The sequence below is a fragment of the Strix aluco genome, chromosome 4 (assembly GCF_031877795.1).
Source record: "Strix aluco isolate bStrAlu1 chromosome 4, bStrAlu1.hap1, whole genome shotgun sequence".
Taxonomy (NCBI): domain Eukaryota; kingdom Metazoa; phylum Chordata; class Aves; order Strigiformes; family Strigidae; genus Strix; species Strix aluco.
Window position 1 is genome coordinate 18,818,055 of NC_133934.1, and position 23,923 is coordinate 18,841,977.

At 35.6% G+C, this 23,923-nt stretch overlaps 1 protein-coding gene across 7 annotated transcripts in view; it reads left to right on the forward strand.

Annotated features, from left to right (window-relative positions):
• Positions 1-23,923, forward strand: part of SLIT2 (slit guidance ligand 2) — a 266,766-nt gene that overhangs the window by 149,269 nt on the left and 93,574 nt on the right. For all 7 annotated transcript variants that reach the window (XM_074822234.1, XM_074822236.1, XM_074822235.1 and 4 more), the window contains exons 5-8: positions 4,181-4,252; positions 16,088-16,159; positions 20,128-20,199; positions 22,941-23,104. In XM_074822234.1, the coding sequence (XP_074678335.1) occupies positions 4,181-4,252; positions 16,088-16,159; positions 20,128-20,199; positions 22,941-23,104 (380 nt within the window). The remainder of the gene's footprint in view (positions 1-4,180; positions 4,253-16,087; positions 16,160-20,127; positions 20,200-22,940; positions 23,105-23,923) is intronic.

Sequence of the window (23,923 nt, forward strand, 5' to 3'; positions counted from 1 at the left end):
ATGGTGCAGTTGCATCTAGAGCAGAACAGGTGCTCGTCTGTGCCTTCTCTGAAAAGAGCCTTTTGCAGCTGCTGCCAGCCTAACTTGCCCAGATGGCTTTTTGTGTGCAAATCTGCTGTTTAACCCCAACATTACTGTCCCACCTTTTGACTTGAGGTAACAAGCCTGAGACCTCTCCTTGAGTACATCTCACACTAAAAGAGACTGAAGTTACATATGACAGTTCTGGCCCCGAGCACTGGTTTGACAGTGTATGAGCAGGGAGGTGCATGGGAGGCTGGATGGTTGAAGATGCTCTGCTGGCCAGTGAATGAAATGAATGAAGCCCACAAGGTTGCACTAAGGAATTTTTTTGAAGGGTCAGTGTCTAAGGTACTCCACTTCAGACGGTCATTTGGAATATATCTCTCTAGGAGTGATATCATATTTAGTTGAAAGAGGCCTGTAGGACAACTAGAATCTGCATAAAGATTAATTCTTCAAAACATCTTACTAAACAGCTTCAAAACAACTTTTTATATATATATATAAAAAAATCTGTAGGATACCCTTGGCTTTTTCACTCTAGCAGTATACAAAACATATTTTAATCAATTCCACTGTTCCAGAGGTGTGCTGGATTTTGATGTAAGGTCTTGGGATGTAATAATAATGGAGAGTAATTTGTTCCAATGAAAGTATCTTGGTCAGATTGCTGGTTTCAAATGGGAAGACAGGTTTATGTCTTTCAAAAATACAGATTTGTTCTTGTACAAGTAGGTTGTTCTGTTGTGACAAATTTTACTGAGATGCTTACAGCTTCTTTCATTTTAGGGGTACCAAGTGTCTTTATCAGTTATACTCAGTATTCAAATGCTGCGTCTTTTTGAAATGGGAGGTGAAGTTTACATAGTTATTAGTGCAGGAAAACAGTGACCATCAGGTTGAAAAGGAGGTTTGAAACTTTCTTCACTGCAGAATATAAGATGCAAAGTCAAATCAATGTAACATAATGGCCGGCAAAATTGTCTGGTTTTATCTACAAAATAGATTTTTAACCCATTTCCCCAGATAGTCACAGTGCACCCTGTGCTGCTTGTGACCTTTTTTGTGAGCGATCCCAGAATTGCAGTGGAATGAGTTAAAACGTCATAAAAAAGACCACACAGCAACTTCTTACTGAGTCCTAGGTCTACAGTGTGAAATGCAGGTGTAATTTATGCAAGAAGAAAAAGTTGAGTTTGTTTAAGCCCCTCAAGGTTTTTATAAGGAAACCTTTCTAGACTGAGCAGATGAAAACTTCAAGCAATCAATAAATAATTACTGAAAACTTTCCTGCTATAAGGAGGCATAAATTATGTGTTGAAAGTCATATTTTTTATGAGAGGTAGAATTTTGCAGTGAAGAAATGAATGAATAACTTACACTTTTGTTACATAAACAGTTCCAAGAAAGTTTCACAAAACAGCAGATGCATTGCAAAAAACTTTGTCTTGGAAAATTACGTTTGCCAACCTTACTTAGCTCTTCATGTTTAGAGGAATGATTTAAGCAGTGCCTTCCACAGCAAGGTTGGGAACCTTTGCAATCCAAGTGGTTTACATTTCAAATGTGCTAAAATTAGCAGAGAACACTGTACTTTAGTCTACATGAGCCTGTGCTACATGGAAATGATGTTGACTGTGTAGACCCAGTGGTAAATCTAGCATGCAATTAGTTAGTTAGTCTGCTGTCTTTTGCATGTGCATACAAGCAGACGTACATATGCACACACACAACCTCAGTGAATTGTTTATTGAGGAACCTGGCTCAGTAGCTGTTACTTGTAAGTCCTTGCATTTGTGCTAAGATTTGCATTTAGTCAAGGAAGGATTTTGACTGCTGCTACTTTTTATTAGATTTTAAAAAATAATTTACATTTTGTCTCAATCTTGTTATCTTCCACTTTTTTAATTATATAAATTGGTGAATTATGATACTCTATTAACTGTCATAAAAAGCATAATGCACCATTACCCATTACCTCCTGTAGTGTATATTTATGAGTATGGCAGTGGTTTACATAGATATATACATATGTCTGTATTATAAACTAATCATTGATCATGATACAAATCACTATTGCTAACTTAACCTCTTTACGCACAATTTTTATATAGGTAAAGTGTATTAGCCAATTAAACAGAAGTGTAAATATAGATATTTGCTGTTTAAACTTATAATGGAATTTTTTTAAAGGAAGTAGGCTGTTAAATCATGTTACCGTAACAAATGCTGAAGGCTGCTTTTTCATTCATTGCCATTGAATTTATTGTCAGACCAGTGCAGTCATATCCCATTTCAAGATTACTTAGGAGGCTTGAAAATTAAATCACAGCTCACAGACTCTCGTTTTTCACACATGGTTAATAATAGTAAAATTGGGTCTAGTTTTAAATATACTTTCCAAGATATTGCAGTGCAGTTAGATGCACAAGCTATGAAAGATTTAGTAAATAGAATGTGATTTTCCGTAAATTAACAATGAATTGGATAAAACAGAGTTGTGAGTGTATGTAGAATTATTTTCAGAAGAATTATATAAATTTTTCAAAGTCAGGAAGTGTGGGGTTTTATAAAGTTCTCAAATTATTTTTTTCAAGTTAATCTGAAAGATCTTCAGGAGTGATTACTAATAACTGGAAATAAGAACTCATGCTAGATTACGTTTTAGGGAAAGAATATGTCAAAAACATGACTGTTTATGTCTAATCAACTAAATGATTCTTGCTTACTCACTTCATCTGAACTAGAGCTCTTATTTCTATGCACCATTTTGCAATGTTTCTCCTAAAAGCTGTCTCTGAAAAGGTCATCTAGAGATGTCTCTAAAAACCAAGACATTGTGAAACTTTACTACTGTTAGGGGTCGGATTGCTTTTAATGTGCTTTTGGAGTGAAGCTCCTGATTTGAGTTTAGCATAATGAAATCTAGTTAGCCACAGTAAAACTGTTCTGCAAACGGGCTGAAAATTAGTATAGAGACAGCCTGTATGCACCTGATTTCATTCTAAATTTTATTCAGATTCTCAACAATCCTCTTCATGTAATTTCTTGTATTCCTCGTATTGTCTATAGATAGGTGCATCTCTGAAGGCCTCCAAAAGAAGGTCTGATTTCATAATTTTGAGATGCCATGGTAGATAGGTCACTTTGAAGGCCTTCAGACATTTATGAACCAAGTGTGTGGTAGGTATGTTTGGTCCAGGGTATCAAACTGTTGTCTAAAGTGAAACCTCCAAACTGCACATGGTGTAGATATAGCAATAACAGCTCTAATATATTGATTTTCTCCTATTGCACTGCATTATTTCTTAATGGCATATAGCATAAATGAAAACCCCTGGATTCTAGTTTGGTTTTGTTTTCCTTTTTTTTGCTGTCTCCTCTGCTACTGTCTTTACTTAAGTTCTCTAGATTTTATTTCCAATATGGAACTGTGAAGGCCAAAAATATTTCTAAATTTCAGAAAAATATATATAGCAAAAATATTATATTTAGATATAATTATATTTATATAGCAAAATATTACTGAATAAGAATTTTATAATCATTTTAATAAAGTTTCTCTTTTGGAAAGATACTAGTTTCAGGTTGTGTGGTCATGCAGGGATTTTGGAGAGGAGCATTACATATCTGCTACAAGATGGTTCTTAATATCTTCTTTTAAAATATATGGTGCTTACCACTCTGAAACAAAGTCAGAAGTATATTGGTCTCAGATGTTACACAGCTTAATCGTTATTTCTCAATAGCTCGCTACTTGTTCTTTTTGCTGCTTTTCAGTCTTCCTTGCATAAAGCTGAACATATTATCAAACATTTGATGTCATGGGTTTGAAATGGGTTGAAAAGTGAAATCACTCAGTTGAAAATTAAATCAATTTGACCTTCATTGTTAAATTATGTAATGCTTCTGGTTTTTGTTTGGCATATATGTTGTTGTTTTGTAAAGGAGTTACTTAGTGCAACACAGATAAACTAATTTGACTATTATTGCTGCTTCTTTTTCTTCAATTACATATCAGTTAAGGTAATAAAATAAACTTCATTGGAAACATCGACTAAACTGTAATGGCTGAAATTATTTTCTTAATGGTTCTTTCATTATACACAGAAAGAAATATGTAAGGCAGACTTTAACTTTAATTTTTTTTTCTTAGTGATCTTAGTGAAAATCAGATTCAAGCGATACCAAGGAAGGCATTCCGAGGAGCAGTAGACATAAAAAATCTGTAAGTATTTTCCTCCTCCTTATATATATTCTGATGATAATGCTTTGTCAATACAGTGTCCTTTTGTTGTATCAGATATCTTTTTCCTAAGCACTTTTATAGCTGATTAAGGAATCTCTGCATAAAACCAACACTTACCATTTGTTTTGGCAAAATACTTTAAGGTATTTTAAGCATCCTAAAATTGCCCTATATGAAATCCAAAACATTGAAATGGAGTTGAATACAACAAGGCATTATAACTATTTGTTTATGGTAACCTGAGTTTAATATTTGAATGTCAGGCTATTTTAAATATTTCATTGTTTCATGTGGAAAAAATCATTTTGCCTTGGTTCTAAGAGTTTGACTTTTGTTTGCTTGTATGAAAGAAAGAAAAGTCATACTATTATTTAGTTCTGATAGCATATGCTTTTGTACTTGTGTGACAGTTTTCTTCTGTGGTAAAACAAGTCTTTTCTAAAAGACAGATACTTTCCTGGAGATAGTGACCCTGAAGTTCATGGGCAGGTTTTGAATTCTTATGGCTTCTAAATGTGGAAATATGTGAGTTTCAAGAGAAAGGAAAGCAGTGACTTTTCAACTTTCTGTTTAGAGTGTTATATCAGTTTACTGTACTGAAAGACCTGAACGCCCAGAAGACTGTGATGAACTTGTATAGTAGGAAATATAATTTCATGCACTCAAAACCTATAACCCCTGCTGTAAGCTGAGGACTTATCACTTATAAACAACCAACAAAGACAGAGGACATACACCAGTAGGTTCCAGAAAGACTATGGAGCTGCCAGTGTAATGCAGCTGTGAAAAAATATAATTGCTATCGTGGCATCAATAAAAATAGGGAAGTATTAGGCCATTACATGAGGTTTTCATGTAATTTCTATTGAAACACTTTTTATTCATTGAAGCTGCTAGTGTTAAAAGAAAGATGAACTTTCTAGTTCTACTAATTTGAAAATGGAGTGTGCTGTGATTATGAAAGGGATGATGTGATGTATCCCCAGTGAGAGGGGACTGGACAGGAAGCCCTTTGCATTTCTGTCTTCCTATGATGGACACCACTTCATTCTGCTGCCCGCAGCACTGCACACAAATTGGTTAGGAGGACATTTTTTCAAAGATTTAGCAGCATGCCCAAGAGTTTGGCCTACTTGATATGATATTTACCAATTTTTTTTTTTTTTTTAATTTAACCATGTTTGTGATACTGTTCTTCCCCACAGTGAAACCCTAGCACATCTCAGTGGAAAAACTATTCTGTTCAAATCTATTATGTTCAAAAACATACAAGCATTTCTCACCGTAGCTTTGTTGCTTTTTAATTGATGTTTTATGAGTTTCTATTCAGAACTGATCTCATCACTAGCCATGGTCTAAAAGAGGCTTGACTACAAGGAGAAGCCTGCATTTTTCTGCATGTTCTTTTATATTCAAAAATTGATACAGCTACAGAAAGGAACTCTGGTAGTAAAAGAAACAGCATCATTGAGAATTTTCTAGTGGCAGGGCAGTATTTTAGAATGCGATAAATATATATTGAGAGATAGTTCCAGTCAGAAACTGATCTAGCATGCTAATCTTTACCTATGATAATATTTCTATCTTGGTGAGTATTTTCAAGGTAAGGATCCTGAATTACATCCTAAACTTGCATAAAACAGTAGATCCACGCTTTAAAGCCTTTCTCTTTGGGGAGATAATTTAAAAACAAAACAAAACAAAACATAAAGGCCACAACATTTCCACAAAGTCCAAATTGTATCTGTGGCATATAGTTTATTGTGATAGCATAAATATTAAATGTATCTCCTTTACTGGTGGTCCCAGGGGAAGAAAAAAGGGGGAAAAAAAACCCACCAAACCTCTAATCTGAAATCTTTATGATCCCACTACAATTGAAAGTACTAAGAAATACATTTATCTGTCTTGTAAATGCTACCTACAGTCCTATAAGGAAGAGCACCTTATTTTGTGTGAGGTATAGATGTGAGTATCAGAATGATGAGTGAATTCATGGGGTGAGTTGGGTGGATTCTAGCACAACATTTATGTGGCTAGATCAGGCCATTGTGCCTTTCCAGAAGCTTAGGCAAGAAGGAGATCTGAACCCTAACCTTCCATCTGGGCTTGGACATTACACTTAGAGAAGGGCAATGGCAAGAATTTTACTATTTTTATTTCATTGTTCAAGAAAATTAAGGAGACAGTTGATAAGCAATGGGTATAGAAAGCATCACTTTGCAAACAAAGGAAACTATGACATGAACTACCTGAAAGGAAGTTGTAGCAAGGTGGGTGTCAGTCTCTTTTCCCAAGTAACAAGTGATAGAATGAGAGGAAAAGGCTTCAAGCTGCACCAGGGGAGGTTTAGATTGGGTATTGGGAAAAATTTCTTCACTGAAACGGTTATCAAGCATTGGAACAGGGTGTGCAGGAAAGTGGTTGTGTCACCGTCCCTGGAGGTGTTTAAAAGATGTAGATGTAGCACTTAAGGACTTGGTTTAGTGGTAGACTTAGCAGTGTTAGTTTTATGGTTGGATTCAATGATCTTAAAGGGCTTTTCCAACTTAAATGATTCTGTGATTCTATGGAGGAATTTAGCATCTATTGGGTGATTAACCTAAGGTCCAGGCACCAAATATTTGTATATAGTTATGGAGAACTGTCATAAACAGAATTGAATATTTGTTCTAATTTTGGCAATTCTTCTGTAATTGCCCAGTAGTTGAGCATAATGTTAAAGATGTTAACCAAACTTATGGAAGAGATAGGTGAAGGTACAAAGAGTAAAGGAGCCTATATTAGACCTGGAAATTCAAGATTTGCTTTGTGTAACAATATTAATTACAGCAATTTCAATATAAATTAGAGACTTTTTTTTAAATGCAATGATTGATAAGCATCCCATACAGTAGTTCTAGTAAGCTGTTTCAAAGGCAGGTTACAAATCTCACCGAATTTGACCTCATTACATATTTTATGTTCCTGAATGGAGACTCACCATTCTCTCACTCCCCCTAAATACTTCCCTGTCTGAATCAGGAGTTGGAAAGCATCTTATTTGTATGTTCTTCTAGTCTTTGCAGAGCAAACGGAATTAGATGTTAACTCATATTATCTGAAGGAAATTGCTTCCTTAAAAGTTGATGATACCACAATGATCTTTTGCCTTCCTGCTAACAAGTTAGCTCTAGAATCCTCTTGATGTTTCTAAGAAGATTCTGTCTAGTTTCCATGAAATATGGCCATATTTCCTTTCTGGACATCTTCTTAATAACCTTCACAGTATAGTTTCTGTAGAAGATAAAAGCAAAATGGGCAAGGCATTATGAGAATTGACAACCTGGGCAACCTGCCACACCCTCATAGTAAAAAGAACAAAAAAACCCTGAAAAACCATCAGGCCCCACAAACCTACTTTATATCTAAGGGGAATTTCCCATTTTCCAACTTGTTTCTTGCCTCTCATAACTGAGCAGAGTCTGGCTCTGTCTATATCCTCCCTTTAGGCAGTTGTAGGCAGCAAATAAGATCCCCCCTTTGCCCTTTCTTCTTAAGGCTGAATAAATGCAGTTCTTGCAGACTCTCCCCAAATATCACCTACTCCAGCACTCCCATATTGGTGGCCCTGGTTGGACTCAGCACAGTGTGTCAATGTCTGTCCCCTACTAGGGAGGCTGAAACTGGATGCAGTGCTTAGATGTCATCTCACACATGCTAGACAGAGCATCCTGGCTTCACTCTTGCCAGTACAGCCCAATTGTTGGTAATGAATCACATTCTTCAGAAAAAGTGGCAAAAAAATGAGGGAACCTTATTTTGTACAGGTTCCCCAAACTGGAAGCTCAGTATCCAGTATTTTGGCAGTTCAAATGTGGGAAAAAAACTAGCCACTCTGTCTCAAAGTCTTGATTTTCCTGTTCAAGGGCAATGACTTCAAGAATAATCCACTTTTAGTATAGCTGCTGATCTGGAACTTGACAGAAATTAGGGTGCAAGTTCTGGAAATATAATTCTGAAAGTTACTCCTAACTTGCTACGTTTTCAGGGAGAAGAATATGCACCAAGAAGTTAGGTTCAGAGAACACAGTGGCACCCACTGTTTTCAAAAAATAAATAGAAATTATCATATAAATTGGAAATTAAGCACAGATATTTTAATATACGTGTTAATGATGGTTTCATAACCCTCCCTGGTGATACAGTACTCACACTGGATGTGAAAGATGTTTAACATCTCTCCAACCTCAGGATTTTTATTTGTATTTAAGATGGTAAGAAAATGCTTTAGCTGCCCAGATTATAAATTTGGATGGGTTGTTTTTTGAATCTGGTTACTAGGAAGAAAATAAGTGGTCTTAAAAAGCAAACAAATATGGAACATCACAGAAAGAACAATAGTGCTATGCTCAGTTTTTAAGAAGTAGATTTTGGCCCCGGGTCCGATGATTTTGGTAAAATTACATTATGACATTTCCATTTGAAGTATGTAAAATTTTCTAAGATTACAACTTTCTCTTCCACTGTGTAATTGATATTTGGCAGAGGATGGAAAGGAATACACCAACATCATGGCAGAACTGTGATACTAAATATATGCAACATCAAATGATACCAAAAATACCAAGGATTATTTTCATAGCTCCTGCCCTGTTTTTCTTGTCACAGTCTAGCCTTGCTTTCAACTACTCTCTTCTTTGGTGCCTTTGTGTTCATTTGGTTCCATTTTTTCCCAACAAGTGGGGGAGACTGTAACTGTCACCCCAAGGAAAAAGGCTGCAGGGAAATATAGTAGCTTCACAGATTAAATTGGCTGGGAAAATGGAGAATTAGTGAAGAGAGAGACAGACACCAACATCCAATCAAAGTCCTTCCGATTACACTAACCTTTCTTCAAAACCTTGATTAATATTACTTGGTGTTGCCCTGATGCCTCTTTTATGCTGATTGTGAAAGATTTAAAACTGGCATTGTCACTAAAGGTAGAACTGAATTTTGTATTAATCATTGTTGGCAATGGCTGGACATTTTTTAAGTTCAATTTTATTAGCAGTCAAAAAAAACAGTCCTGCTGAAGATGTTCTAGTTACTGATTTTGGCTCAGATCATGCACAAAATTCCACTGCAACTGGAAATATATTTGTCTACTCATCTGTACAAGTGCTGATTCAAATGCACTGCTTGTCTAAGACATGCTTTAATAATTTAGAATTGGCATATTTCTCATGCTTGTTCTTACTGGGAATCTTAATTCAACTACTAGTCTGTTCAGTCATCTGTGTTTCAGGTATACATCAAGACAGGATTTTTTAGAGGACGTTCATGAAATATATTCATTTTTTTGTTAAAGTCAAAAATAGCTCTGAAGAAATGAAGAAAAGAATAGGTACAGTTTTCTGGTGCCTACTAAAACTCTTGTTGCCAAACAGGTCACTGACCTTATGGCCTTTGGGAAAAAAAAAAGTTGTTCTTTCTGACTAAATAAATAACATTTCAATACTATTTTTAAAGTAGTTATTTTCATTACAGACTACTTTCCTAAAATTTGCCTGCTGAAAACAGGGTGGTTTTTTTAACAAATAGCTCATTTCACCCTCAGTAAGTTTGCAGACGACACCAAGTTGGGTGGGAGTGTTGATCTGCTTGAGGGTAGGGAGGCTCTGCAGAGAGATCTGGACAGGCTGGAGCGATGGGCTAAGGCCAACTGTAGGAGTTTCAATAAGGCCAAATGCCGGGTGCTGCCCTTTGGCCACAACAACCCCCAGCAGCGCTACAGGCTTGGGGAGGAGTGGCTGGAGAGCTGCCAGTCAGAGAGGGACCTGGGGGTGTTGATTGACAGCCGGCTGAACATGAGCCAGCAGTGTGCCCAGGTGGCCAAGAAGGCCAATGGCATCCTGGTTTGCATCAGAAATAGCGTGGCCAGCAAGGACAGGGAAGTGATCTTACCCCTGTACTCGGCACTGGTGAGGCCGCACCTGAATTACTGTGTTCAGTTTTGGGCCCCTCACTACAAAAAGGACATTGAATTACTCGAGCGTGTCCAGAGAAGGGCAGCGAAGCTGATGAAGGGTCTTGAGCACATGTCGTATGAGGAGCGGCTGAGGGAACTGGGGTTGTTTAGTCTGGAGAAGAGGAGGCTGAGGGGAGACCTCATCGCCCTCTACAACTACCTGAAAGGAGGTTGCAGGGAGCTGGGGATGAGTCTCTTTAACCAAGTAACAAGTGATAGGACAAGAGGGCATGGCCTCAAGTTGCGCCAGGGAAGGTTTAGACTAGATGTCAGGAAGTATTTCTTTACAGAACGGGTTATTAGGCAGTGGAATGGATTGCCCAGGGAGGTGGTGGAATCCCCATCCCTGGAGGTGTTTAAGAGTAGGGTTGATATAGCGCTGAGAGTTATGGTGTAGATGGGAACTGGCGGTACTAGGTTAATGGTTGGACTAGATGATCTTCAAGGTCCTTTCCAACATAGTTGATTCTGTGATTTATGAAACGTTAAAGTCAATTACGTTTTTAAATCAAGCAGGGTATTTGGCTTTGAAGATGTTTCAAATCAGAAATCTCTGAATGTGAATCAAGAGCTCTCTTGCAAGTCTTTTTGGCACTTGAACCAATAAGTAAAAGTCTAAAATAGGTAGAATCTAAAAATCTATCTGAAACAGGTATTTATTTGAATGACAATAAAAGTTAGGTAAATAATACCTAGGCAGCTGAATTAAGTGTGGTTTCAGCTGCTAAGTCAAGTGCCAAGACTTACGCAAAATTTTACATGGTATCTGAATTTACCTGTGCTTTCACTAGGAAAAGTACCAAATGTCACTGTGGTTTATGCAGTTTCCCATAGGTTTTCCTGTGATAATACAAAGCAAATTGAGGTAGAAGATTATTTTGATCTGAGTTGATCAACTGTTGTAGGAAGTCTTGGATTCATTTTTATCTTTATTAGTTTGGCTGTGTCAAGAATAATGCAAACAGTTTTTTAGGATTTGAATTTTAAAGAAAATCAGTTTATGCTTCCGTTTAATGTTGAAGTCTCAAGAAAAAGTTAGTTGGACTCTCAGGAGCCTTTAGGCCCTTTTGTATCTACACTACTTTGGAAAGTTAGACTGCCTCTGCTTTACTAAACAGGGAGACATAATGATGTTGCAGAGACTTGCAAGGAGGTTTGTTCATATGTAGAGTAACCAAGTGGAAATGGTTCTAGAGATAAAGGTTTTCTAATTAATATTTAAATAAACCACTCTGACAGAACTTTCATGGGATATGTGCTTAATATGGCTTCCATGCTAGAACAAGAATATATTTGCCCGCTATGTTCTAAAATTCTTGATACTGTTTGTCATCTAATTCTTAAACTGCATTATTTCTGGGAAGTCATACTGATGTGATAGTATCTTTGCATCACATAACTTATAGATTGTTCATTCTGTGCTCATCCTCCTTTTCATGGCATTCTTCTGTTTCATTTTGACTTTTTTTTTTTTTTTTTTTTTTGTTTTGCTCCTGGAAGATACTTGTGGGTTTAGCCAAGTAGAGTGCTAGACAATTTTGAGGGGATAGAGAAATTGAACTGTAGCTCTGTTCTCCCTTTTCTTCTAGTTTATTCAGCAAGTATACCTTACTTGGAATACTTACTTATGTCTTACTTGGAAGACTTGCAAGTCTTGCTTTTTAATTTTGGGATAAAAGAAAAAGGTTAATCATTTGCTATATTATGTATATTAGGAAAAAAAATTATTCATTCAAAATGTTTTACAGGGAAAATTTAGCAAAGAAAAAAATGAATTACATTAGCAAAATAAACAGCAAGTAGAAAAGAACCCTCTTGACTTCCAAATGAAGGAGTAATCACGATAGATAGTAATAGTCATGGGAAACAAGCAGTTCTCTGAAGTTTGATAGAAAGTTAGAATAAATTTTTACATGGTTTTGTTAAATCTTTAAGTAATGCCTCTGCAATTATTGATTCCTCTTGAAATTGAGAAGGGAATTGACAAATAGGAAACATAACTCCATTCTGTTGTAAAAAATATGAGACATTGAAAACAGTGACTGTTTCCAAAAATTGTATTACAGTGATAAATATCGTGCACTCTGCTCTTTTCCCAAGGAAAAATTTTAATGATATGAAATCCAGCATACGATGTGCTAAAACTAGAAACTTTTCCTAAATGTTTTACTGGGGAGGAAGCTACCATAGGGATCTAGAAAGTCTTCTAACTTTTTCTGATGACTTTTTAAACAATGCTTGCCATTAGGTTGATACATGAGGAGAATATAATTGTTTCTGAACAAAGGAGAATTAGGTAAAGCTTCACGGTACATCTCTTGCATGGGACCACAGTGTCCTCAAGCTGTGAAGAGCAGGAGAGTAAAGCAGACAGATTGACTGAAATTGTCCCAACTTTTGACACAGCTTCTAGGAATGAGTAAAGGAGGTTTATTCTGTCAGAGTCAGATAACAATTTTTTCTGTATGAGGGTAGTGGTTTTCAAATGTGTGCAACATCTTCTGTTAGTCATTAAATGCTTTTTTTGTGGGATAACAAGGTTTACTTTTAGGTATTTATTTATCATTATATGGTAGACAACATATGCTAAAAGGGAAGAAAATATGTTACCAACATGTTCCTACAATGTAAGATGTATCAGCATAAGCAATAAATAAAAAACCTCTTAAAGGAGACATTTTCTTACTAATTGAATGCTTTTTATTTAGTTCTTACTAGTTCTTATAGCTGAACTCACATAAACAACATTTTAAGTAGCAGTAGGTTAGTAAGTACATGAAATACCCAGGTGATGCTGAAGATATGGGTGCAAAACCTAATTAATTCTCTGCAACAACGGAAAAATTTTGAATGTAACAGCTGTTGTTCAGCATTTTGTGAGCTTCATAGGAATGGCACTGCTGAAGGTGATCAGCTGCTTTGTGGAAGGGGGAGCAGAAAGGAATAGCGACTTTCCAAATGGATGGAGAGATCCCATACAGAAAAGACTCAACATGGAGATAGGGTGAGGGGGAAGATAATGCAGAGAGACTGGGGTGAGGGAAAGGATGATGATGGGCCATAGTTGCTGGTCCATATCTGATCAACTTCTGTTCTCGGGGTGTTTTAATAATTTGAAAAGAGGAAAAGAAGCTCTCAGGGGGGAAAAAAAGCTTTCTAAAATGGAGTTAGGATTATTGCTATGCTCAATAACTTAATGGTGAAAACAGTTTCATTATAGTATTGTAGATTTTTATGTGTGGTTTTGAAAGTAATTATGCTAAAAACAAATGATAAAAAATAAAATTAGAGAAGTATGCGCTTTTTTTCTGTAGTATTCTTGCTTATGTCTTAAGTCATAGCGCACTCACAACTTGCTATCAGGAACCAGCCTTATCCAAAAAAATTCAGACTGCTTCAGTATATCTGCTAGAGACATCATAAGTTAATGATATGCTGGTTGTGAAATATTGTCTAACTTTCTGTTTGGTTTATATATGCAGTGGATATCTTTACCTTAACACAAATACCATAAATTGCTATTCAAGCCAGGCACAGAATCTTCAACATCGTGTACCTTTCATAGCTTAAAAAATTTATATCATGCCAATTGTTCTTCGTTGTGTTTGTCTGATCCTTTTATATCATGGTTGTAGCTGATGGAAGATCATCTAAAACATAAAGACAGTAGTATCTTTCAAAGACAATAATTTATAAAACTAGGAAATATTTCTCCTCTCCCACCTGCAAAATTCCCTTCCCCCAAACCGAAACCAGCTAATTAGTTCAGTGCAAACAAAGTAATCTTTCTGGTAAGAAGATTTGAATGAAAACAACTCACCCTTCACTAAGGTAGTGCTCATGGTGACTCATTAAAGGAAGGAGTCCAAAAGTTTTCGGGTGCACCACAACTGCTGCCAGTCTAGTGGAAGAAATCTGCCTTTCAGTTTGTGTAGGACAAGATTTGCTCAAGTGCTTTCTCTACTGTTAAAAGATTTTCCTTTGTGTATAATATGGATGATTTAGAAGAAGCTGTGTCAGCACTGATTTATACATTGACAGCTAAGGATAATAAGATATGGGCAAACATACAGCTCACGCTTTTACAGATTAACCTGCAGACTGCATTAGGCAAATTTGATGGCATTAAAAGATTTTTCCAATTTGTCTGGAAACAATTTCTCTTTTGTATTGTGTCAAGGGTAACATTTCATGCCATTGTACTAATTTAAATAGCTTTGATAAATTGTTCGAGAGGTTAGAGAATTGTACTGTGTATATATTTTACCTCTTTAAAATAAAAAGGCTGTTAACTTAATTGTTAAATGAAATTCATTAGTAAAAATTGAAAGAGCCTGAGAAAGTAGGCTGAAATATTCCAACACTGCAGCACTGGTGCTGTAACGTTGCACCAAAATGATTAAAGATCATATTCAAGAAATGATACTTTGCATTTAGCTTTCAGTACACAGAAACACAGTGTTACAGTTATGAGAATATTTTATTTTGGTGTAGTAATAATTCAGAAGGAAAATATGGATGAAACTAGAAGAACTTTATAGAAGTTGGTACATTACATACAAGAGTGGGTGTGATGATTTATTAATAAAGTAAAATGTTATCATAGATTCAGAAGAATCACTGAAAATACTTTACTAAAAGCCTCATTAGCCCTGCTAGCTAATATATAATTAAAGACAGAAGGGCAGAGTTCATTTGTATTTTGTTCATTTTCTTAGTATTGTTCACACATATTTACTCATATATTATCTGACACTGACAAATTACCGGCTTGGAGAAGATCTTCTGGTTGTTTAAAGTGAGGTTTGTATCCTCTTTGCTTTGCAAGTCATGCCCTGAAGTGTGAATGACATGTGGCAGTATTTATAGGAAGAGCTTTTATCAGCAGAGAAACTGGGATTTTGTATTTGCATGGTTGTTAATTTCAGCAGACTTTTTTAATTGGGCAGTATGTACTGTATCAATGTTTTGAATTGAAAAGGTAATATTATTCTTCAGAGAAATGAATGTAAATTTTTCATAACTTAATACTTAAAGATTAATAATGTATGGGATGGATTGCTGAGTTTTATGTCCAGAATTCAAGTGCTCCGTTACAACATCCTATCTGCATATAATTGCAGAGAGTACCAAGTGCGTAGAAAACCACATACTGAAGGTTACAGCAGAAATACTAGTTTCATTTGGAGCAGAATTAAAGGAGATAAGTAACCAAGTATGTAAATACCTTGGACACCATTGTTTCTACATACAGAAATATTCTAGAAGGTAATTATTCTAAATCACACACACACACCCCTGCACCTCCCACCCGGTCCAGGCGTGCACGCACACAGACAGACCCCTAAAAGTGGTGTCTCTCGTCAGCCCCTGCTGCGGTGGGTGGAATTAACATGCAGCTGGGCTGCTCTGATAAATGGATTCTGTTAGGTCACCGAGGGGATGCGTGTGACATTAAGTGATTTACCGTCCTTTACCTTAATGAAATTGTTTCAGCAAGATGACGCTGAGAGCTTTTAATGGATAGCTTTTCTTGATGTAATGAAATTGCATTCCTTTGGCATTTAATATAAGGTGCAGTTATTATTTACTGGAGCTTTCCCAGCGCTGCTGTTTTGCGCAGACAGTTCAGAACAAAAAGGGATTTCTGTGGCAGCATCCAGGCCAGCATGCTGTGTGACAGTCTCAAGCGTACGAGCGTATTTGCGAGAGGGTTTCAGTTAGCGTGGCCTAGCTCTGCCGGCCCTTCAGGAGGCTTTCTTTGCACCTAACACTGCCAACACTCATCTCCCTTACAAATACCTTCCTAATCTGTTTAACAGGCAACTGGATTACAACCAGATCAGCTGTATTGAAGATGGGGCATTTAGGGCTCTGCGTGACCTGGAAGTGCTGTAAGTATTCACGTATCTCTTACTTGTAGCAAGAGCTCAGTATCTGGGGAGTATTAATGTAGAAGCTTATCTGCAAACTGCAGCCTGGTGTCAGGACGGTCTAGTGAAAAGATGTCTTAAAATAATCCACTGCAATGTGCTGTATAATGGTAAAAGATATGGAAAGGCAGAGATATTCCTTTACTCTGCAAGACAGCCATTAAAATAAAAAAAAAAAAAACAAAACAAAACAAGCACATGGAAGATACTGTAAAAAAAGAATATTTTTCCTTTTAAACAGGGGGTGGCCATATTAATGAATCCAATTAATTTTGCAAATTATCCATCACTGTTGAAGTGCTGAACATTTTCAGGATTGCCTTTGTTGTGTACTCTGACATCAATTTGATCTTTCAGACTCAGTTTAAGGAACAATATACTATATATATTTGACTATCTGGATGTTTTTCAGAGGCATTTTTCTATCAAGCACTAGTGTTAATGTGTTAAGATGTTTAACATGTCCACAAAAACTGCTTTTTTCTAACATTTTAAATTTTATGTGTATAAATATGCATATGTGTAGAAGAATCTTTTTTATGTCACTGAAAATGTTAGTATTGCAATACTTCTATTGCATACTTTTTCTCACTGTCTCAAAGTGGCCATCAGTGAGGTTAAAGGTAACAACATTATCATCAGTGACCCCTGATCTGAAAATAGTTACTGTAACGAGCAAAGTGCCTCAGTTTTCAAAGAATCTGAGGCACAGGACACATTCCTGAAATATTTTCTCTGTCAGTCAAAATGTCACATTTTTTCTGGGCTTTCTACATTAAGAGAAGTGAAAGACTTTGTGTATTAGTGAGTGAGTTCATGGTAGTTTGAATCACACTTGGTAAATCACAACAACTTGAGGGGGGTAAGAGAGGGGGGTTTTGTTGTGGTTTTGGTTGGGTTTTTGTAAGATTCTGAAGTAAAGAAGCTTCTCTGGCAATAGATAGTTTCTGTATGTCCAAGAAACAAAAGAATATGTGAGCTGCCAGTGGTAAAGCTTTTTATTATTAAGCAATAGTTGGTCTTACTTATGAGTGAATGAATCTGACAGCTAAATTTGATTTTTTTTTTTTTTTTTTTTACTTTGTAATCATAGAATGACAAGCCTATTGTTAACTTTCTGGTATAAAGCCATGGAAAATGTACTGTAGGTCCAATATTACATCTAATAGTAAAGTTGATGAATTGTTGGTTGTCTGTCAGTAAACCTGATGTTGTGAGAGATTTTTATCTTTGGAACTCATACATATGACAGTACAACTTTTCCAGTGATGGCTTAATCTAGTTATTATGGTTGTTAAGACAAGCCTTTCTGTACAAGTGAAATTGTTAAATGTATATTTTTAAAAATCAAATATTTCCTGCATTTTTAATGCTTGCAATTTTTAGTGTTCTAAAAAGGTCATCCTTGCAAGTTGAAGTCAGTGGTAAAATTTTCACATCATTTTCAATGAGTGCAAAAAAGAAAAAAAACTCTTTTAAAATGTCTGCTGAAAAAGTAGGTAGTTAAAATTTTGTGAATGAATACACATAGAATATTTCTTCAAACAGTGTTCAAACATACAACTAAATGTTCACTATCTTGAATTATATTAGGTGATAAGCAACAATGTAAAGATTAAGTTTTCAAAAAATTGAGATAGATATTTCAAACACTAGTGAAGATTTTGTATCTAATTCACCTTCCTTTCCAATATGGCTTAAAGAATGAAAGACATGTAGATCAGACCATATTGTATATGCACTGAGTAGCAAATAAGACTACATATTTTGCTTTCATTTGAAGTTAATTATTCTATCTAAGCACAAAATGTGTATATTATTTCAAACTACAAATAAATGATAAAGCTTTTAAATAGGTTGCAGTCCTGTTTAGTGACAGTTTGAAATGTTTACCAAAGTAACTGCTCTTACATATTGGCTAAATAATTGCACAATCTTAGACTGTGTTAGTGTTAAAGATACAAAATCAACCTGAAATCTGGACAAATCTGACACACAAAAGCAATTACAGGTACAACCCTCCATGTGAATTTCTGTGAAATTTTATTTTTCTTTTTTCTCTATTTTTTTTTTTTTTTTAAAGAGAAAATCTGCTGTACTGGGGAATCAAACTATGGGAAAATATATAGTGCTGTCATTAAAAAAAATTAAAGTAAGAAATGAAAAAACTGTCTTTCAGTCATCCCACTCTTTGCAATAGTATGTAATACTTAGGTAAAAGTATTGAGACAACTTTTTTTTAATTACATCTCTTTAATGAAATCAAATGTTTTCATCATTAGATAGAAATAGTTACGAAAATTATTTAATTCTTTATGTACGCCTTACATCTACTCCTGATACTTTTCTCTACCCTTGCAAAAATAAATTGAAAGCTCATGTATACAAAACATCAAAGCAAACATCAGACATCTGAAATTGCAAATTAAAACATTTGTAGATACACCTTCTTTAAACATCTAACAGCTATACAAATACGTACTGATTTCCATTCCTTTCATTGAAAAAATATGATTTTAAAACCTTTTAAGAAGTTATGCAGGAAGAACTATGGGAGCTGTCATTTACCATGTGGACATTGTAAGAAAATCCTGGCAAGATTTACTGATAATCATTTATTCTTTAAGACACCTTTTGCAGATATACCCACTTGGACATTTTTTGTTGTTTCATTTTTGTTCTGTTTTGAAAAAGGCCATGATTTACCCTTTTTCTTCTTCTTTTGATTATTCTCCTCTTTGTTTATGTGGCCCTAAGAGCACACAGGAGAGATCCCTTATGCACAGTGAAGAAAACACTTAGGATGGGAATGAGTAAGCACACAAAGGTAAAATACAGCACATTGCACCAGTAATTAATTGCTTGGTTAATGTAGAGGTGTATAGCCTGATCCTGTTCGGGGTGCTGTGAATTTACCTTTCTGTGTTTCAGGATCAGAGAGTCCTTAAAAATTTATTCAAAATGAGCACAAATTACACTTTGTGGGTTTTTTTTTAAAAAAAAAAAAAAAAAAAGAAAAAAGGGCAAAGTAAAACATTGTATTTCAAAAGGGAAGAAAGGTTTGGTCAGTGGGAACTATTATTTATTGTGCCATAGCTATATGTTTAAAATCCCAGAGCACATTATTCTGCTCAAATGAGTAATCTCTGAGGCAAAACTGTAAATTCTATTGCTTATTTCCTTATTCCAGAGTCAAGCTTGTTTGCATTTGATTTGCAGCCTAAAGACAATATTTAACTGCAGGATCATTCATAAAGTTTTGTTATCTTTACAAACTACACTTACAGAGTATGATGGGCCTGTGCTAGCCAACAATTGGCTAAGATTTGTTCCTAGTTCCTGTCTCAAGTTCCAAGCACCTTGTCTAAAATTTAAATTATTAGTTTGCTAAAGTATTAAAATTCCTGACTCCTTCCATTGTATAACAGAAACTGCCTTATTGTTCATGCAGCTCTGGATCATCCATAGCAATTCTGCTCCATATTAAACCTAATTGCAGCCCAGAGTTAATATTTTCCTAATATTCTTGAAAAAATAGGCAGATCTTGTATTTTCTGTAAAAAAATACAGACTCTTGGAAGCTAGAAAGAGAAACTGGAGTCCTAGAATCAAGAACTATTTTTTACATCAGGATAACAAGCTTAGCTTGAATGCCATAGATCTTCTCAACATTGGTGGAATGTCTGTTTGACTGAATCGTAGGTTACTGGGACCTCAAATTACTTAGGATTATTAATGGAATGGTCACACCATAGTGTTTTTTCAGGAATTGAACACGGAGGAAAAGTATATCTAAAAGCATGGTTTTTTCCCCAATACCCATCCCTAAAACCAGTACACCATAATCTTCATTAGCTAAGCCTTTTTCAAAAGTGTAGTAAATGTGACATAACTGTAATATGTTAATATGCTTCTTCTTGACTTCTCAGCACTCTCAACAATAACAACATCACTCGACTGTCTGTGGCAAGTTTCAACCACATGCCCAAACTCAGAACATTGTAAGTAGTCCCAGTGAAACTGGCTGCCATTTTTATCAGTCCAGTATATCATTTTTACCTCTATCAAGTTTTGTCAGTGGTTTAAAAATATGTATACAGGCAAAGAAAGCATAAGCTCAATTAAAAAAGTATTGAGGTATCATGAGGCTGACAAGTGTGAAGTCTGTGTGCGTGTACGGCACCTAATTCTGTAAGGTAGAGCTAACAAGTGACCCCAAAGCTGATACTTGGGATTCAGGAGATAGAGAAGCAGTTGTATCCTTTTCCATCAGCTTTTTTAGGATGTGGGATGAAAATGGTTTCATGGCCTTTTCTCAACTGAGTTTTCCATAATGCTTTATTCAGTCACAGAAAAGCTTTACCTTTTAATAAAAAAGATGAGGGCAGGGGGGATTCTCTTTTATATGTTACAGCTGTATAGAGAAAGAAATTGATGGGTTTTGAAAGTCAAAAATTTGTTTTACTTTGAGCTATTGAATGGGTCACATTTCATTTAGGAATGTGGAAGAATCTTTGATTGGCTGTCAGATGTGATAAATGGGAAATCTTTATGCTTTTATTACTGTACTGCTAGCAGACCTAATTAAACTAAACTGGCTTTCCAACATTCTTTGTAACATAAAATTATAGCATCATCCGGTAGTGCTATTATAATTAAAGTTGTGTCAGCATTTACAATAAGGTCCCCATTTTTAGAGGTTATGACTTTCACAGAACACTTTGGGCTCCTAAAACAAAACATAGTGAAAAGACTATATGCAAGTGATACAGTTTGGGGTTATTTCTTTTGTATGTTTATACCGAACTAAGAATAAATGTATATTGTGTTCAGTGGCAAAACAAAAATATATCAAGGTTTAGTCCTGAGATTGTCTTTCAAACAGATTTTCCAGTAAAATGGGATTCAAAAATGAATGGGATGCTTCTATCAGACTTCAAGAGTAGCTCTTACTGTTAAAGAACTACTTTTACAAAGAACCTGTCAATTTTCTTTTACGCATGTTGGGTTGCACAACTGTTTTAAAATCACTAGGGCTATTCACTTGAGTTAACATACCTTTTGTAACTGGAGAAACTTCACACAGGTGAGTAGTTCTGTTGATTTCATAACAGAATTGTAACTATTCTTGCTTGAACAAATACAAGAGCATGTAAAAAGTGCTGATCATGGGCTTTTGGTGGACTCGGTTATATTTTGAGAATGGAATTTCATTCCATTCTTTTGGGTCTGAAACTTGAAAACATGGATGTCTGTAACCCTCTCAAACCTTCAAATACAGTTTATATTCTGAACCACAAATTACAGTGAATCACATTAGCAACATTTACACTTTCCGGTGGGGTATTTTATCTTTTAAAAATTTATTTTAGAAACAAAAGAAAATGGACACACAGAGTCCTAGATTATAGCTTTAACATCCCATTTGCAGTCAGAATATGCTTGTATAACCATATTGATTTCAGCGGCATTAGTTCTGATTTGCAATGGTGTTCTTGCCTACAGCTGGCCACAGATTGTACTGAATGAGTGTGCTGTATTGTGAGCTATATTTGCAAAGCATCCACCCAAGAATTAGTACAGGGAAATACATTGCCTTTGATTTCTAGTCATTTATGGGGAAGAAAAAAGTGAGTTAGTGGAAATCTTTTGTTTATGTTGGTTACACATTTCATGTTGCTTAACAGAATTTTTTTAAATGGATTAATGAGACCTCTTGTCTAAATTCTGATTTTCATGCACTTCCTTTCCAGTTATTTAGTTAGTATTGAGCACATCAGCTAAAAAGGGCCAAAATAACATTACTCAGTTATGGATGATTCTGAGTAAGGATTTGATTTATAGCTGTGGACATCCTTTTCTGTAGTTTGAGAAAATGTAAGACCCAGAGAAAAGTAATTTACCTAATTTAGTGAATAAATTTGCCTGATATTTTATCAATGGCAAAGTGCTTTTTGCCACTTGGCAAGGAGCCATGGTCTTGTGTTGGACCTTGCCAACAGAGAGGCGACTTACTTAATTCCATCGCTTGCTGCCATTTGGTCTTTTAATTTCAGACATTGTTTAGAACATAGGTCCCTAGGAGCCAAAAGCAGCTAATCCCCCTTTCTGTGATTAAACAAAAAGAGAGGAAATCAGAAAAAGGATGTGAAAAAAGGTGTTTTATATTGAGTTATTACTCTGTCTTGTTCAGCGGAAAATGAATATGACCTGTTAAAGGGATTTTGCAGGCTGTTTCTATAGAGACTAATAATGGCCAGACTTACAGATATATCTAATTGGAAACCAAATCTTTTATTAACTCTTTTTTTCTGACAGTATATTATCACTATAGAGCAATTTACTTGAGACATTTTTGTCTTACTCACTATTTGTACAGATCTGGACTAAAGAGTCCCATGGCAGATTTCAAGCTCTTGCATATTTATTTCTTTCTTTTAGACAAGAGAAAAGAAAGTACAGATAGGTTACTTTATTAGGAAGCCTTTCTTTTCTTCCAATTAATTAGACAGCAAATAAAACGTAATTTTCCTCCTTGTATAGTTTTATTTATTAGGATTTAACTCCCAGACTTTCAATGAAAGATGAGAAAACTAGATTCCTCATTAACAATTTTTATTAATAAATCGTCATAGCTGCTTGCTGAAGGCGGGGGGGGGGGCGGGCGGGGGGGGTGGAAATTGGCTGCTTTTCTGTTTGTTCTTCCTAATTTAAAGGTATTGACATGATTCCTTCCATGCAGTCGTCTTCACTCCAACAACCTCTACTGTGATTGCCACCTGGCCTGGCTCTCTGACTGGCTGCGGCAGCGGCCACGAGTCGGCCTTTACACACAGTGCATGGGGCCATCCCACCTCCGGGGACACAACGTAGCTGAGGTCCAGAAACGGGAGTTTGTCTGCAGTGGTAAGGGAAACAGATTTGTTCACAGAGTCTTGCTTAAAAATACACCTACTGACAGCACAGTGGTGAATGCTAGTGCTGCATGTTGGCTTTTGCCAACTTTTGCATAATGCAAGCATTAATGTTTATTAAATATTAAACTAATCATTTTTATCGCTATTTGTATCTTGTGTGGGGATGCTTCTGTCCTTAGAAATTTTGTGTATATGCTGCATTCACATAGATTATAGAGCTTTCTAAAAGTATCATTATGAGGGACAGATGCAGAAAGTGAAATAAAAGGTGCACTGAGTGAGAACATAAGGCCGTTAGTAATAAGGAATTATTCTCTTTTAACTTTACAGGTTGTTGCTTTTTCTTGTTGTTATTTTCTCAGTTTAAATAAATATTCTGAATCCCTAAGTAACTTTCTGAATGTAATTGGTATGCTTTAGTGCATCAGGTTATTTTCTGATATGAAATGAAATGAAACGACTAACAGTTCGTTACTAATCACATTTTCTCTATTCAATTTTTTTTCCTTTATTCATATCTCCTAGATGAGGAAGAAGGCAAGTTTATCTTTCTTATTTAAATATTTTTAGACTCAGATTGAAAATTTTCTGTAAACTTTTACTGTTTCAAGTTACCTCAAAAACATTAAAAAGCAGCTGGAACATAGCTATCTGTCTTTCCAGCAGGGTTGTTTCTACTGGTTGATTTTCTGCAGAACCCCAGAAACCTATTGTCAAATATGCCAAAATTTGCACAGGTCTATGCTTTTAAAATGCAGAGCACAATGTTTTGTCTTTATTAAACAGCCTCTGACATCAAAGTATAAGG